This window comes from Callionymus lyra, chromosome 6, assembly GCF_982586985.1.
Source record: "Callionymus lyra chromosome 6, fCalLyr1.hap1.1, whole genome shotgun sequence".
NCBI lineage: Eukaryota > Metazoa > Chordata > Actinopteri > Syngnathiformes > Callionymidae > Callionymus > Callionymus lyra.
The window spans coordinates 18,526,397-18,541,277 of NC_141823.1; the positions used below are offsets into that span (position 1 = coordinate 18,526,397).

General features: G+C 36.5%; 1 protein-coding gene across 2 annotated transcripts in view; it reads left to right on the forward strand.

Moving 5' to 3' along the window:
• The window catches only part of abcc3 (ATP-binding cassette, sub-family C (CFTR/MRP), member 3), a 28,266-nt gene extending 13,596 nt beyond the window's left edge, over window positions 1-14,670 (forward strand). Inside the window, exons 13-31 of one of the 2 annotated variants that reach the window (XM_087794030.1) lie at window positions 1,127-1,273; window positions 1,351-1,438; window positions 1,607-1,673; window positions 1,995-2,121; window positions 2,843-3,019; window positions 3,423-3,590; window positions 3,760-3,943; window positions 4,030-4,141; window positions 4,584-4,737; window positions 4,975-5,182; window positions 7,624-7,937; window positions 9,389-9,588; window positions 10,589-10,715; window positions 11,121-11,222; window positions 11,341-11,487; window positions 11,941-12,099; window positions 12,779-12,945; window positions 13,007-13,201; window positions 14,172-14,670. In XM_087794030.1, coding sequence (XP_087650156.1) covers window positions 1,127-1,273; window positions 1,351-1,438; window positions 1,607-1,673; window positions 1,995-2,121; window positions 2,843-3,019; window positions 3,423-3,590; window positions 3,760-3,943; window positions 4,030-4,141; window positions 4,584-4,737; window positions 4,975-5,182; window positions 7,624-7,937; window positions 9,389-9,588; window positions 10,589-10,715; window positions 11,121-11,222; window positions 11,341-11,487; window positions 11,941-12,099; window positions 12,779-12,945; window positions 13,007-13,201; window positions 14,172-14,283 — 2,955 coding nt within the window. In that variant the 3' untranslated portion in view covers window positions 14,284-14,670. Of the gene's footprint in view, window positions 1-1,126; window positions 1,274-1,350; window positions 1,439-1,606; window positions 1,674-1,994; window positions 2,122-2,842; window positions 3,020-3,422; window positions 3,591-3,759; window positions 3,944-4,029; window positions 4,142-4,583; window positions 4,738-4,974; window positions 5,183-5,743; window positions 6,055-7,623; window positions 7,938-9,388; window positions 9,589-10,588; window positions 10,716-11,120; window positions 11,223-11,340; window positions 11,488-11,940; window positions 12,100-12,778; window positions 12,946-13,006; window positions 13,202-14,171 lie in introns of both variants that reach the window. The other variant, XM_087794029.1, reaches the window with a different exon arrangement.
• The last annotated feature ends 211 nt before the right edge of the window (window positions 14,671-14,881 follow it).

Consider the following 14,881-nt stretch of genomic DNA (forward strand, 5'->3'; position numbering starts at 1 on the left):
TTATTGTTTATGAAAAATTGCTGGCTACTGGAAAAACAATTTCCCGAAGGAGACCTCCTGAGGGATCAATAAAGTTTTACCTTACCTTACCTTACCTTATGTTTCATAGGCTTCTATTAAATAATGTTTGTAACACTTCCTCCATGCAGAGATGTGACCTTATGACCTGCATGAACCCTTTCGAGTTACAAAACGTAATAAGCAGTTAAAGCTTTTACTGTCTAAGCTGATGTATGTTTGAGAAAAATACATTTAAATGACATAATCAAACTTTTTTTTATTCTTTTTTTCCAATAAGGCTGACTGAAAAATAAACACAGCTGTCATAAACTTGAACACTTAACTGTTATACATGCCATTAAAGTAGATAACCTAGTTTGTAATCCAGATATAAACTTTGGCTAGTTCATGAAGTTCTCTTCAGGTATTTTTATGTGGATACTGTGCAACATGACCCGGGAACAGATGAATTTGTTGCAGCAATTGTAGAAGTAAAGTCTCCCGAGATATGTTATTCAATATCACAAATTTCAATTGAACACATATTGCAAGTTGCAAAAAAGGAAATAGTAAGAAATATGTTATATATATATGTAAATAAGTTGAAATATTCTTCTTGAAAAATTCCTTTTGTGCATTATAAAATAAAATAAAACTTTGGAAAGATACTTGATTTCCAAGAATGCATTACGTTGTTTAAGTTTCAAAATGATCGCCATCTGAGGCATATTTTTGGATGGTTGAATTTAAGTGCACTTGACCACTATTTCTTTGTTTCCATTTTTCATTCACTGTTTTTTATTTTGTTCTTGATTTCAGTCCATTTTGTTGTACAAGTACAAAGTGTTTCCAATACAGTTATTAATTGGTATTGGTGAGTTTACTTGGTGTACTTTTATATCAGTTGACCATCTCCTTATCTGTCACTAGGTATTCTTCACAGATAACTCCACATTACAGTGACAATAAATAGAATCTTAAAGATTTTTGTATTGTTTCTGTCACTCACACAGTTTTGTCTGCAAAATTTAATAGTGTAATTTCGTAAACTCTCGGTTTTGCAGAGAAAATATCGAAATTTTATATATTGTCCTTTTTTAAAAAACATTGACTTGTCTGCTTCTAGGTTGCCTTGACAACGTTTGCTGTGTACGTAACTGTGGATGAGAAGAACATTCTGGATGCAGAGAAGGCCTTTGTGTCCCTCTCCCTTTTTAACATTCTCCGGTTTCCTCTCAACATGCTTCCACAAGTCATTAGCAGCATAGTTCAGGTGCCAGCTCTCTCTTCTCTATCACCACTCCCTTTTCTAGCCCACAAGAGTGCTATGTCTCATTTACTTGGTTGCAGGCCAGTGTCTCCCTGACTAGAATCCAACAATTCCTGAGTCACGATGAGCTGGATCCAGACTCGGTTGACAGAAAGAACACCTCCTCAGGTGATGGCAGTTTCTATTGGACTTTATTTATCCAAATCCTTTCAAATGTTTCTTAATTCCCTGAAGCCAATCCAAACAAATAAATAAATAAATGGTTTGAGATACTAAAATGTTTAATTTGGTTTTCTCTGCAACTGACTGAATACATTTTTTTCGGTTATTCAACAGAACACGCAGTGTCTGTGCTCAACGGGAGGTTCACCTGGAGCAAAGACGACTCGCCTGTTTTACACAAGTATGAATCCAACTAAAGTCAAGTCCTAGATTGGCAGAATTCTATCAAATTTCTAATTACATTTAATTGACGAATACTTTGTATATTATCCTGCAAACCTGTGTATTTAATTAGTTGTTTTACGTCCATATAAGGTTTTTTGGACCTTGAATCTTCTGAAAAAAGTTCATCACTGTAAAGCTGATGTAAATGTGGTATTGGACTAATACCCTAGAACATAATAGACTCGAAAGACCAGTGGATCTTTTTCAACTTCACCCAAACAGTCAAACAATCTGTGTTGTCACTTGAATTAAAGAAGATTTTCGATGTGTGTTTTAGTGTCAACCTGATGGTGCCTCGTGGCTCCCTGCTGGCAGTGGTTGGTCATGTTGGCTCCGGGAAATCTTCCCTCATATCTGCACTGCTTGGAGAAATGGAGAAACTTGAAGGGGACATTTCTGTCAGGGTATGACCATATTTTGTGTTTTTGTGCTGAAAAATGCATCTTTTAACATTCAACACAAATAAAATAAAATATAACGGAACATTTCCATAACAACCTAACACAACTGTAAAAATAGGTTGAGAAAAAACCCAATTCACCCACATTTAAGGTAATTGTTTTCATACTTTATTTTGTTATTGTTCCTTTAATTGTTGGTATGGTGTATTTTAACGTTATTTTGTATTATTAATTTAGCAAAACTATGAATTTAATAACTTTTCTATTGCCTCTTTTAATGAGTCCCCTTACAAACAGTTCTGACTTTTTCACAAATTGTAAAATGACATTAATAATTTTTCAGCTGCGCTTGACTTCGACAGAATAATCTGGCAAAACGATACTTGTCACGATACAAGTGCTGCGATACAATGTATTTTTATACTGTAGGAACAAGGATATATTTGTAGTATTGCCTGAGTACTTGACTCTGTACGTAAATACTTCAATGCCAAAGTCATAACTGCTTTAATGTTTATTGAGGCTTTCTATAAAAGCCTCTGTAGTTGACTGTATCCTCTCATTCTCAGTCATCGCGAAGGATCTCACAGGATTTCTTTGTTCCTATAGCAGCGGAGGACGAAGTGACTGCGGCCCAGAAATTTAATTGCAACACAAAAATGAGCAAACCTGCTGAAATTCATGTCTTTGCTCCTGAACTGACTCCTCTTTTGGACCCTCTCAGGGTTCAGTGGCGTACGTACCTCAGCAAGCCTGGATTCAAAACGCCACTCTGCGAGACAACATCCTGTTTGGGAAACCCTACAACGAGCCGAAGTACCGCTGTGTGCTGGAGGCTTGTGCCTTAACTCCTGACCTGGAGGTGCTGCCTGGAGGAGACCTGACCGAGATTGGGGAGAAGGTATGTCTTTTTTGGGGGTTTCAAGTACCATCTGATGCTAGTCCTTTACTACTATATATGCTCATGATTTATACTGATATTGGTTGATGAGTTTTCATGAAGCAGCTGATAAGATTTATTGATATGGTGTTTAAAAAATATTTAAGGTTTCATTAAAATATTGGTTCACACCTAAGACAAATACAGCAGGTCAGGCATTCTAGTGGAGCGACGAAGATAACACGGTATCATAAAACCTCATCAGTTGTTTCATGAATAAGGATATTGTTTCCCGCTTTTATTATCCTTGCCCAGAAGTTTGTGTGATATGACTGACATGTGCAGGAAAGGTCATTTCAACAGACTGTCCTCTGTCCTAAAACATAGATTTTTTCTCTTTCTCTTTCTCTTTTTCCTCCTGCAGGGCATCAACCTCTCGGGTGGCCAGAGACAGAGAGTCAGTCTGGCCCGAGCTCTCTACAGTGATGCCGACGTCTACCTGCTGGATGACCCACTGTCCGCTGTAGACGCCCACGTCGCTAAACATATCTTCGACCACCTGATTGGTCCAGAAGGAGCGCTGGTGGGGAAGGTGAGAAGTGATTCTCTCATCTCCAGGGGAAGTGAAATTCATTCAGGATGAGGAAGTTAAACTTTGAACCAGTTAACCTTATCTTCCTTCTTAGATTTATGACCGTTTGGCAGGGAATTCCACTCACTTTTGAAATCCTTCACACATCCTGTTTCTATCTGTGCAACAGACACGCATCCTGGTCACACATGGCATCAGCTTCCTGCCTCAGGTGGACAACATAATGGTGATGGTGGACGGCACGGTGTCGGAGATGGGCTCTTACAACGCACTGCTCAAAGAGAATGGAGCTTTTGCTGAGTTTCTCAGGAACTATGCAATGGAAGACATCGTTGAGGAAGATGAGGCCTCAGGTTTTTACTATTAATTAGTAATTATTTATTCATTTAACACGCGACTGGTCTTCTGTAGTCTCAATATCAAACCCTTCTCCTTCTAGAAAACGAGATGGACGATGAGGATGATGAGTTCCCTGTTGAAACACTCAGCAACCACATCGACATGGTTGAAAGTGAACCGGTGATAAATGAAACCAAAAGAAGATTTATAAGGTGATATTTTAAACTTCTTTATCAATAGACGCCCCAAAGATAAATAAACTGTTAGAACATTTTAGAATGGAGACCCCTAATAATTGTTTCTTTCTTTTTTTGTTTAATTTATTATTATACTGAATTAATAAAGTATGAATTGATGTATGTAAGGACGCAAGAGGCCATATAATAATGTAAAATGGCATAACATTCACCAGATACTCTTTCAATTTAAAATTGAGTTAATATCCAAAATCATTACTTCTTTTTTTTTTTACAATATAACATTGTAAAAACATTTTTGCAAATAATATAATGACATTACAACATTTTATCTTTATTCTGTATAATCCTGGTTATTGTCGCCCTTAGCATATTTGGAGATGTAATTCACAGACAGCGAAGACAGTGAAGTTCTGGTCAAAAGTAAAAACTAAATCACCTTTGAATTGTTTCACAGACAAATAAGTGCTGTGTCTAGTGAGGGGGAAAACCCCAGGTCCAGATCAGTGAAGAGGTACAGTTGCAGCCAAAGGAAACACCCGGAAATACAAGAGAAAAAATCAACCGGGATGGAAAAACTGATCCAGACGGAGACGACAGAAACCGGACGGGTCAGTACTGAACTGGACATATGAGCTGATAACATTTCCACTAGATGTCACTCTTATGGCCAACAATCTGTTGCTTTTCAACAGGTTTTTCTATTGAAATCTTCCATCATTTTCTAATTTAGGGCGCCACCTACTGACCCCTCAAAATATAACAGTGCATAATGAAGCTTCATCCGATCATCACATTGATTGACGTTGATGAACTTGTAACCTCTGACACGTCCCGCCCCTCTCCAGGTGAAGGCTAAGGTGTATCTGGAGTACGCCAAGGCAGTAGGAGTCGTGCTGTCGATCTTCATCTGTTTCCTGTACGCCTGCCAGAGCGCTGCCTCCATGGGATCAAACATTTGGCTCAGTCAGTGGACGAACGATGCCAACAAAAACAACTCCCAAGAGAATGTGGATTTGAGGGTCGGGGTTTACGCAGCTCTGGGCTTAGCACAAGGTAAGAAAAATGTTGTCTCAGACACTGTTGGAAAGATTATTTTTCATATCTGGATTTAATGGCAAATTGACACTTAATTTAATACTGTAAATTATAAGTATAAATTGGCATGACGGTTTAAGAACTATACGTTTAAGATACAAATATTGTGTGTGATACAAAGTGTACGGAGGTATAACAATATCAACAAATAACTTATTAACTTATAGAAAGGACAAGGATCAGATTGTCTTTAAATGGTAATGTGATCTATATATTAATATTTAAGTCATTGCATGCCTCAGCAACAAGACGTTAACTCACACAGGATAGAAAGAGAAACATTGTCTGTGTTTTGTAATTTATAAAGAATTATATTGTGGTTGTTAAAGGTTAGATGGGAGTGAAAAGACAACATATAGGATAGGTATCATTACGCTAGAACTATATTGTAGATGAATTATAATCACATTTCTATTTTATTGCTGTTTTAATTATAGATAATCCATGTCATCCATTCACAACCCAAATATTTAATTTGTTCGACCTGTGTTTGACGCCTGCATACACGAAACTTTCCAGGGTTACTGGTCATGGTCTCCTCGTTCACGTTGGCCATGGGAAACATCGGTGCTGCCCGAAGGCTTCACTACCACCTGCTGAACAACAAACTTCACACACCACAGTCTTTCTATGACACCACGCCTTTAGGACGCATCATCAACCGCTTCTCCAAGGACATCTACATCATAGACGAAGCGTTACCGTCTACCGTGCTCATGTGCCTGGCCACCTTCTTCTCTTCCCTCTCCACCATTATAGTCATCGTTGTCAGCACTCCCATATTCGCAGTTGTCATTGCACCCCTGGCTTTCATATACATCCTCGTCCAGGTACTCTTTAAGTCGTGGCAGATTTACGTGTCCCGCTGCTTGTGTGCCACACTCTCCTACTTTTGTTTGCAAACCTTTCAAGGCATGTGGCGTTGCTGGTGGTGGAGCCGTTTACTTTTGACTTTTTCCCTCTCCAAGGCTTCTGCTGGACATCTACTCTCTTTTAGTTCAGACTTCCTTACATGTGTAAGAGCCCTCTAGTGACACCACCTGATGACACAATTGTACTTCTAATTGTGCCATCAGACTATTTTAGGATAGAATTTAACATTTAACAAATGCTTAAAAACTAGTTTTTAAGCATTTCATTATTGTTTTGAATGATTTAATTCAATAATTTGTATATTGATTCATTGGATTTGTTTTATTTTATATATATATATATATATATATATATATATATATATTTTTTTTAAATTTATTTATTAATATTTTCAAAATGAATGAATGTTCTTTCACATATTCCATTTCATATACTAATTCCAATTGTTAAAATTATTCTAAATTCTTTTTTTTTATTTTTATTGTAGTCATTAAAATGTGATGTATTAGTAAAATATAGCCATTTTATGCCAAAAATATTTGGGGAATTATTGGGATTAGAATATTTTGAAACATAATTTTGAAAATATTACATTTTTGTATTTATTATTAAAATTCAACCTCTAAATATATAATGTACAACTATTTAACAACAACAAATGTTATCTCTATATTGAAGATGTAATGTTTTTAATTTAATAATTTATACATTAAAGGGTTGAATCTATTTCTGTTTTTTAATAATGATTTATTTTAAAAAGGTTTATTTTCAAAAAAAATGTTTGCCCACAAATATAATTTTTAGAATAAATCAAAAGTACATTTTCTAAATTAATTTTCTTTATTCGTAGCCTTTTAGAATAAATATAAAAATGTTCAATATTTTTGTATTGAATTTTAACCCTTATCTCTCTGTCAAGGGTTTAAGGTTACAACCTAAAAGAATATTGCATTTAAAAAAAATATTTGTGAATGATTGGAATTCCAATATCAAACTAAAAAACTAAAATACTAATTTTTTTTGTTTAAATATTTTTGATTTTTAATCATTTAAAATGTAATATTTAAAATGAGAGAAGTTCTTTTCACAAATAGAGTTTTTAGAATCATTCAAAATAATTGATACAAATATTTGAATTTAACTATTAAATAATTTGCAATTTTCTATATTGAAAGGTTTGTTTCTATTATAATAATATAGTATAATTTAATTCAGTAATTTGTACATTGAAAAGTTTAATTTGTTTTAGTCTATTTGTTCATTAAAATATACAATATTAAATAAATAATGTTTGATATTGTAATTTTAATATAAGAATATTTCAATGCTTAACAAAACATGCCCCAAACACATAAATAAATCAAAGCAATACATTCAAAGTATCAACCTTTTTAAATGTTAAATTCAAGCATTAAATATTCTGATGGCACTGATATACGTCCACACAAAGGTCAGGTGGATTGAACACAGAACGGGTCACTCTCTCTCTCTCTACACATTCACACCCTCACTTCTCCCTTCTTCAGGTGGGCTGTTGTTGGGTAACTGCCTGCTGTGCCGAGCCCACTGTATGTTGCGTGCCGCCCAGATCCAGCACCACAACATGCTTCAAGGGGTCCTGCGAGCACCGCAGGCCTTTTTCGAGAGCAACCCTACTGGGCGTTTACTAAATCGCTTCAGCAAGGACGTGGATGCCATAGACACACACATCCCTGACAATATTGACATATGGATGCGCACTTTCTGGTATACACTGAATGTGCTGCTCATATGCTCTGCCCTCACCCCAATGTTCCTCATAGTCGTAGCCCCGTTAATGGGGTTCTATTGGTGGGTTCAGGTAAATTGGACACAAGTCTGCACATTCAATAATTCAACGTGCATGTCTGCGAGTGTTCTGGTGTGTGTGTGTGTGTGTGTTTGTGTGTGTTGCTACAGTCTTGTCAATATGTTTTGGATCACCAACATTGGCAGAAGAAAATGTGTAGTTCATGGAAATCATAAATAGGTCGTGTTACTTGTACACGTTTACAAAGCCTCCAAAATAATGATATAAATCAATGGCATATGGTGAAAATAATTCTAGGGGGCGCTGTACCACTTGAATTATTGAACACTAAGGGCTTTTGAAGATAGTATTCTTGACACAAAAATCGTAAACGTATTGATCTGATTGTAGTTTGTGTTTGAAACCATAAGAACTCTTAACAAACATAACAATATGCTAACATGTTGATAGCAACATAGTCCAGGATGCTGATTGGGTGGATTTCTTCCATGTGACCATTTCATATCTGTGATCTCACAATTTATATATTTATTTTTCCCATTGTTTCACTATATTAATAATATATTTTTAAAATAAAGCACTTTTTAGATATTCCGCGTTTGCTTAAAAAAAAACAATTTGCTTCATTTAAAATAGCTCAATAGTAATAACGATATGATGAGAAAAATTTTCAAAAAGTAAAAAAAATATATGGTGAGTATTATAGAAAAATGATTAAAAGAGAGTAAAAAAACAGATTGATGAATAAAGCAGTGACAACAAACATTTTGATGAAATTTATTTTGTAGGTTTTTTTATTTCCAAATTCAAAATAGTTTTGGTACAAAATTGATCAGTGTACAAAACAAGTGACAAATGATTATAATGGTGGTCCTTTGCATTTTGGCCAAGATGTTGTGTTTCTATAGAATTAACGTGTTGGTGTTGTCTGTGTGTAAACATAACTCGTTGATTTTTGTGTGATACGAGGCTAATGTTCATTGATTTATGTGAAAACGTGGATTTTGAATGAGAAATTAAGTTGATTAATATTCCTCAAAGTAAATTGTACTTGTGTATAGTAGACGAGGCAAGACTGAATCTGACTCATAAGTACTAGAGAGGTCAGAAGGATGAAACCCTTGACATATAAAACCCTCCTATGTTTGTACAACCAAGTAATGAAATCAGTGGGCGTCGTTCTCACCTCTTCTTTTACTCCTCTGAACCTTCATGAAAACTTCCTTCAGCATGACTTGTATTTTCCACACGCTTTCTGATCACTAACGGCTGCAGACACTGTTTGACTGAAGAATCAAATCATGGTTGTGAGCCTGATTCCTCTTTAGATGCATCTCAACCCAACACCTGCATCTGTGGATGTGCTCGTCTAAAGTGGGCTCATCCACCGGTGCCAGGTGTTCAGGGGAGGACGGCGTGCATGAGTGTGCATGAAACTGTGAATGGTTTCTTCTGTGTTGTTGTTGCTTCGGTCCGTGTGTTTATCTTCCTGTGGCCCGCAGAGATTCTACGTGACCACGTCTCGGCAGCTGAAGCGCCTGGAGTCAGTCAGCCGCTCACCCATATACTCGCATTTCTCCGAGTCCCTGTCCGGCGCCAGTGTAATCCGAGCGTACAGCAGACACCCCGCCTTCGTCTTGATGAGCGACGCCAAAGTGGACGAGAACCAGAAGAGCTACTACCCTGGTGTGGTGTCCAACAGGTACATGTCTTGATGTGTGATGAAGCTCTTGAATGTAGATCATTGATGTTGTCAGCATTAATAAGACCAGCATCTTCAAAACCTTCAATCAATGTAATCCTTGTATATTGTTCTTTTTTATATTTATCTTTTATTTAAGTTTTATTTACCGTGTTCACAAACAATACCAATTTCGCAACCCTAGTGTTATCTTAGGGTCAAGATGACCCAGAGGGGCTTTCAGGTCATCTTGACCCTGATTCTGAAAATAATAAATAAATTTAGCTATAACATAATGAGAATATGTTTTTGGTGGGAATAGACTCCAACTGTATTAGGAAGAATCAAAGAAAAACACAAAGACAAATCAAATGCTATAAATAATGTTATATTTTTAGTTTGATAATGTTTCATAAAATATACTTTTAATTACATGATGAACTACATGATTTGCAGAAAAAAGTAAGAAATAAAAACATTTGAGGGCCAAATAAAACATTCACAGAACTTTGTTGCTTTATTATTCGTTTCCCTTTTATTAAAATATTTTTAAACAGTTTAGTTTGACTAGTAATAGTGTGGGTAGGATGTGCACTAAATGCAGGTAGGTAGTATAAGGCTAAATATAGAATTGTATGTCCTAAATAAACATCCTTAAAAGTACAATTTTACTTAATACTTTAATGATGAGAAATGAATACCAGAGATTTTACATTTTTCAGGTCAGTTTCATAGGTTCAGTCACAAACGGCATGAATACAGTGAAGCGCCGCATTTAGCCTCGGGCCGCATTATGTGGAGCTGTTTTTTTAAGAATCTAAAATCTAGCGTTCAAACTTCAGGACGCGTATAAAGAGCAGCAAACAGTTCAATACCAAAGAAGGAAGCCATTTTTCTAGGTGTAAAAACCTGAAGCACATTCAGTGGACACACACAGAAACTAAATATTTTCAAGGGACATATTGTTGAAAATATAATTTCAATAAAGGCTAATGACTGTTGTTCGTTATGTGTCCTGCAGGTGGCTTGGAGTGCGGATTGAGTTCATCGGTAACTGCATTGTGTTGTTTGCTGCTCTGTTTGCCGTCATTGGAAAAGAGAGCCTGAACCCCGGAGTTGTTGGATTGTCGCTGTCCTACGCCCTTCAGGTATAACTGGGATGTATGATAAATATATTCATGTACATTGTGTTTGTGTGATCTGCTCTGTAGTTTATGGCTCCAAACTATCATAGTCCATACTTAAAGTTCAACTAATGTGTTGATTTAAGTGTCTCTTAAATAGATGTTGGACCTCTATTGTACTCATCAGTATGTGTCTGTTTGTAATGTAATTCCAATGTTTTTTCCGTTTAAAGGGTTAAAGTTGACCTGTACTTTACTTTAACAGTTTACTGTTGGTGGGTTAATGATGACCATATACAGATTAATAAAAGATAAAGAAGTCAACTTCAGTGATTTACCCTTAAATTCCATGAACTCCAAACAGACTGAAAACCACTCAAACAAATACAAGTTACAACATGAATGTTAATGTTCCCTGGTTTGTTGCAGGTGACGATGTCACTGAACTGGTTGGTGAGAATGACTTCAGATCTGGAGAACAACATCGTGGCAGTGGAGCGAGTGAAGGAGTACTCTGAGACCCAGACTGAGGTGTGTGTTTGTGTGTGTGTGTCGTTGAACATGATCTTTTATTAATGTCTTTTCCTAATGGAGAAATAAGTGGCTCTCGTTATGTATTTGACTGATGGTTCTTTAAACGTCTCCACAGGCTCCCTGGGAGGTGGAGGACAAAAAGCCGCCTCCTGATTGGCCCACACTGGGGAATGTGGAGTTCAGCGAATACAGTGTTCGTTACCGTGAGGGACTTGATCTGGTCCTGAAGAACCTGACGTTGAGTGTCAAAGGAGGTGAAAAGGTGCGAAAAATCAAGGAAGTGACACTGAGTCTACATTTGGTGGAAAAGAGTGATTCATTAATACTTGTCATACTACGTCATACTTTATTTACAAATTACTTTTCATGGAGGAGGATAAAATAAAACAGTTTAAAGAAGGTTAACCTGTGGTGTGTATTGGCTAGAATTTGGCGATGCAATATGTATCAAGATACATGAGCAACTATATGATGTATTGTGATACTGTAGGACCAAAAATATATTTGTAGTATTGTCAGAGTACTTGACTGGAGTCGACTGTATCCTCTCGTCCTCAGTCATCTTTCAGGATCTTGTCAAATTTTATTGTTCCTTAAGCTCAGGATGTAATGACTGCTGCTGTTGAGCGGCCATAAGTTTAATTGCAACACAAATACTATTTGCATATCAATTGTGTATGATTTATTTTTTTGTAAATTCTCTGTGTGCTCGTAGATCGGCATTGTGGGTCGCACTGGGGCGGGAAAGTCTTCCATGACTCTTAGCCTGTTCAGACTTCTGGAAGCTGCAGCAGGAGAAATCTCTATCGACAATGTGAAGATATCAGAGATCGGCCTCCACGACCTGAGATCTAAACTCACCATCATCCCTCAGGTGAGCGTTCAGCAGAGACTTTCATGAAAGTTTGTTTTAATATAATTTAATTCAATCATTTCTATATTGAAAGGTTTCTTTTTTTATTGAATTTTAAAAGTTGATGCTTTTTAAAAGATTGAGGTTTGCTATTCTCCTTACAAAAAAATCATAAAATTAATGTTTTAAATTCAATATTATTTAATTTTTTTATTATTAAATTCAATATAAAAATATTGGTATAAAAGTCCCTTCATTTTTTGTCACCTTTTACACATATAATTTGATATTGTCATTCCAATAATTGGAAATCATTATTTTTCATTTGTGAGTATTTTAAAATGTTGGTAAAAAAAAAAGTGCCAAAATGTTTATCTTGAATTTAAAAGGCTAAAGATTTAATAGTTTCTAGATCCAATTATTCCAAAATTATTGTATGAGTGTCATCATTTTTTATTGAATTCAAATGCTATGAAAAAGAATTTTCATTTTGATCATATTCAAATTAACACATTTAAAGATTTAAACAAAAACGACTCAACAATTTATCCAATATACATATTTGCAATGTTGCATAAAAAAACAAACTCGAAAAAAATCAACATTTGAAATTTCAAATCAAACCATTCAATATTCTGATGCCTCTGATACTTACTTTCATAATCCACCCTCACCGAGCAGCTCTTCTTCTTCCACGCAGGAGCCCGTTCTGTTTTCAGGGACCCTCCGGATGAATCTGGACCCTTTTGAGACATACAGTGACGAGGACGTGTGGAACGCTCTCCAGCACTCTCACCTGCACAAGTACATCAGCAACCAGCCGGCCAAACTGCAGCTGGAGTGTTCAGAAGGAGGAGACAACCTGAGGTGAAGCGTGAACGTTCCAGTGTCTCTCCTGAGCCGAGGTCTGACGTCTGTCTCGTTGCAGCGTGGGTCAGAAGCAGCTGGTGTGCTTGGCTCGAGCACTGCTGAGGAAGACCAGGATCTTGATCCTGGATGAAGCGACCGCTGCTATTGACCTGGAGACGGACGACCTCATCCAGGACACCATCAGGACTCGGTTCGAGGACTGCACCGTCTTCACGATCGCACACAGGCTGAACACGATCATGGACTACACAAGGTGAATCATCTCCTCGTTTTCTCATCTACAGTTTCTGTTTTTATCTTCCAGGTTAATGAAGGAAATCTCTCAGTAGTTGATATGAAAACACTGCTCTTCAGTGGGTCACATTACCCTCACAGACCCTTATCATTATAGAAAATTTGAAAAAAAGAATAATCTCAAATGTTAAATATTGTTGCCTTAATGGAAAAACTCTTGAATAATAATATTTTTCAAGTGTTATTACTTGACATTATACATCCAGGCTTATTTGATTTGATATTATTATACATTTTATTATATTCATTTCGAGGGGTGACCAATGCTCAAACAAATTTATCGGGAAAAAATTGGGGAAATCGCATTTAAGAACTTAAACAAGTAAAAATTATGAATGGAATTGTCGGCTTTACAAAGCATTTTGACGTCAGTTTTATGAGTTCACCGATCGTCATTTTTGTAGCCAATACTTATTACTGATTTTTGAACAATACAAATTCAAAATGTTAAATAAAAATACATTACTAACTAACATAACAAAGTACAGACAACTTCATTATATCTTTGAAAAAAGGAGAATTTATTCCTTATCGCCTGTTTTATGTGTTCATTACTTCATGGAAGTTATTACTCTTCACTTGTATAGATTTTTGCGTTTGCTTTTTAAAATATCAGCTCTTGAACAAAACTTAGCAAAACTAATGTCATTGAATGCATCATTCGCTTGGAAAGTGTTGTTTTTTCCAACGTACCTCATCCACACATTCATCGTTGATTTATTTTGAAGGAGTAATCACATATATTTATCACTGTGTGTACATAAAAACAGAATTTTATCTTGAGAACGAACGGATCCTGGAAATAGATCTCCTGAGGGATTATTAAGGTCTATCTAATGTATACAATCGAAGGCCTGTGTAGGCACTTTGTCTGGCGTCCTCTGGTCCCCTGCTGGTCAAACATTCTTCTTCTGTCTGCTTGATTTCAGGGTCCTGGTGTTGGACAAGGGACAGGTGGCAGAGTTCGACACGCCAGCGAACCTCCTTGCAAAGAAAGGAATCTTCTACAACATGGCAAAAGATGCAGGGCTGGCACAGTAGAGACTCAGCCTCTCTACTGCTGCACTGTGGCGTGGAATCCTGACCAGACAAAGCCAGCGATCACGGAAACAAGCAAAGAAGTGACGTGCACTGCTGTGATCATGTTCTTTGAGATGGAAGCAGTGAAGCCATATCTTTAGGAAATAGTCGTACCAAGTGCCTTTTTCCAGGGTAGGAAATAAAGCAGAGAGCTGCTACTACCAAGTAGGACGGGGAGGGGTTTTTTTTCTATGTATTCCTAAAAAAAACAAAAAAACACTCTGTTCTTTGTTATAAAAATTATTTTTGTACTGTGCTTTTATTTAAGTGTACTAGGTGATTGTAATCTGAACCAAATCTATTAAAAACTTGAATGGTATATTTCAAATATTAAATAGCTTTATAATATATGGGAGTTGACTGTTCTGTGCGTCGTTGAGAGTGAACAACATTTTGAGAGTGAACTTCAAGTGATGTCTTACGTGGCTATAACGCTTAAATTGTAATGTTCGAAGGAGAAAACATCAGTCGGTTATTGATATTACTAGCGGTAGGTTGGATGTAACTACTCTTGCCAAACGCCAGAGCGCGCTGTTGCACCTTCGCAACAGACAAGTTA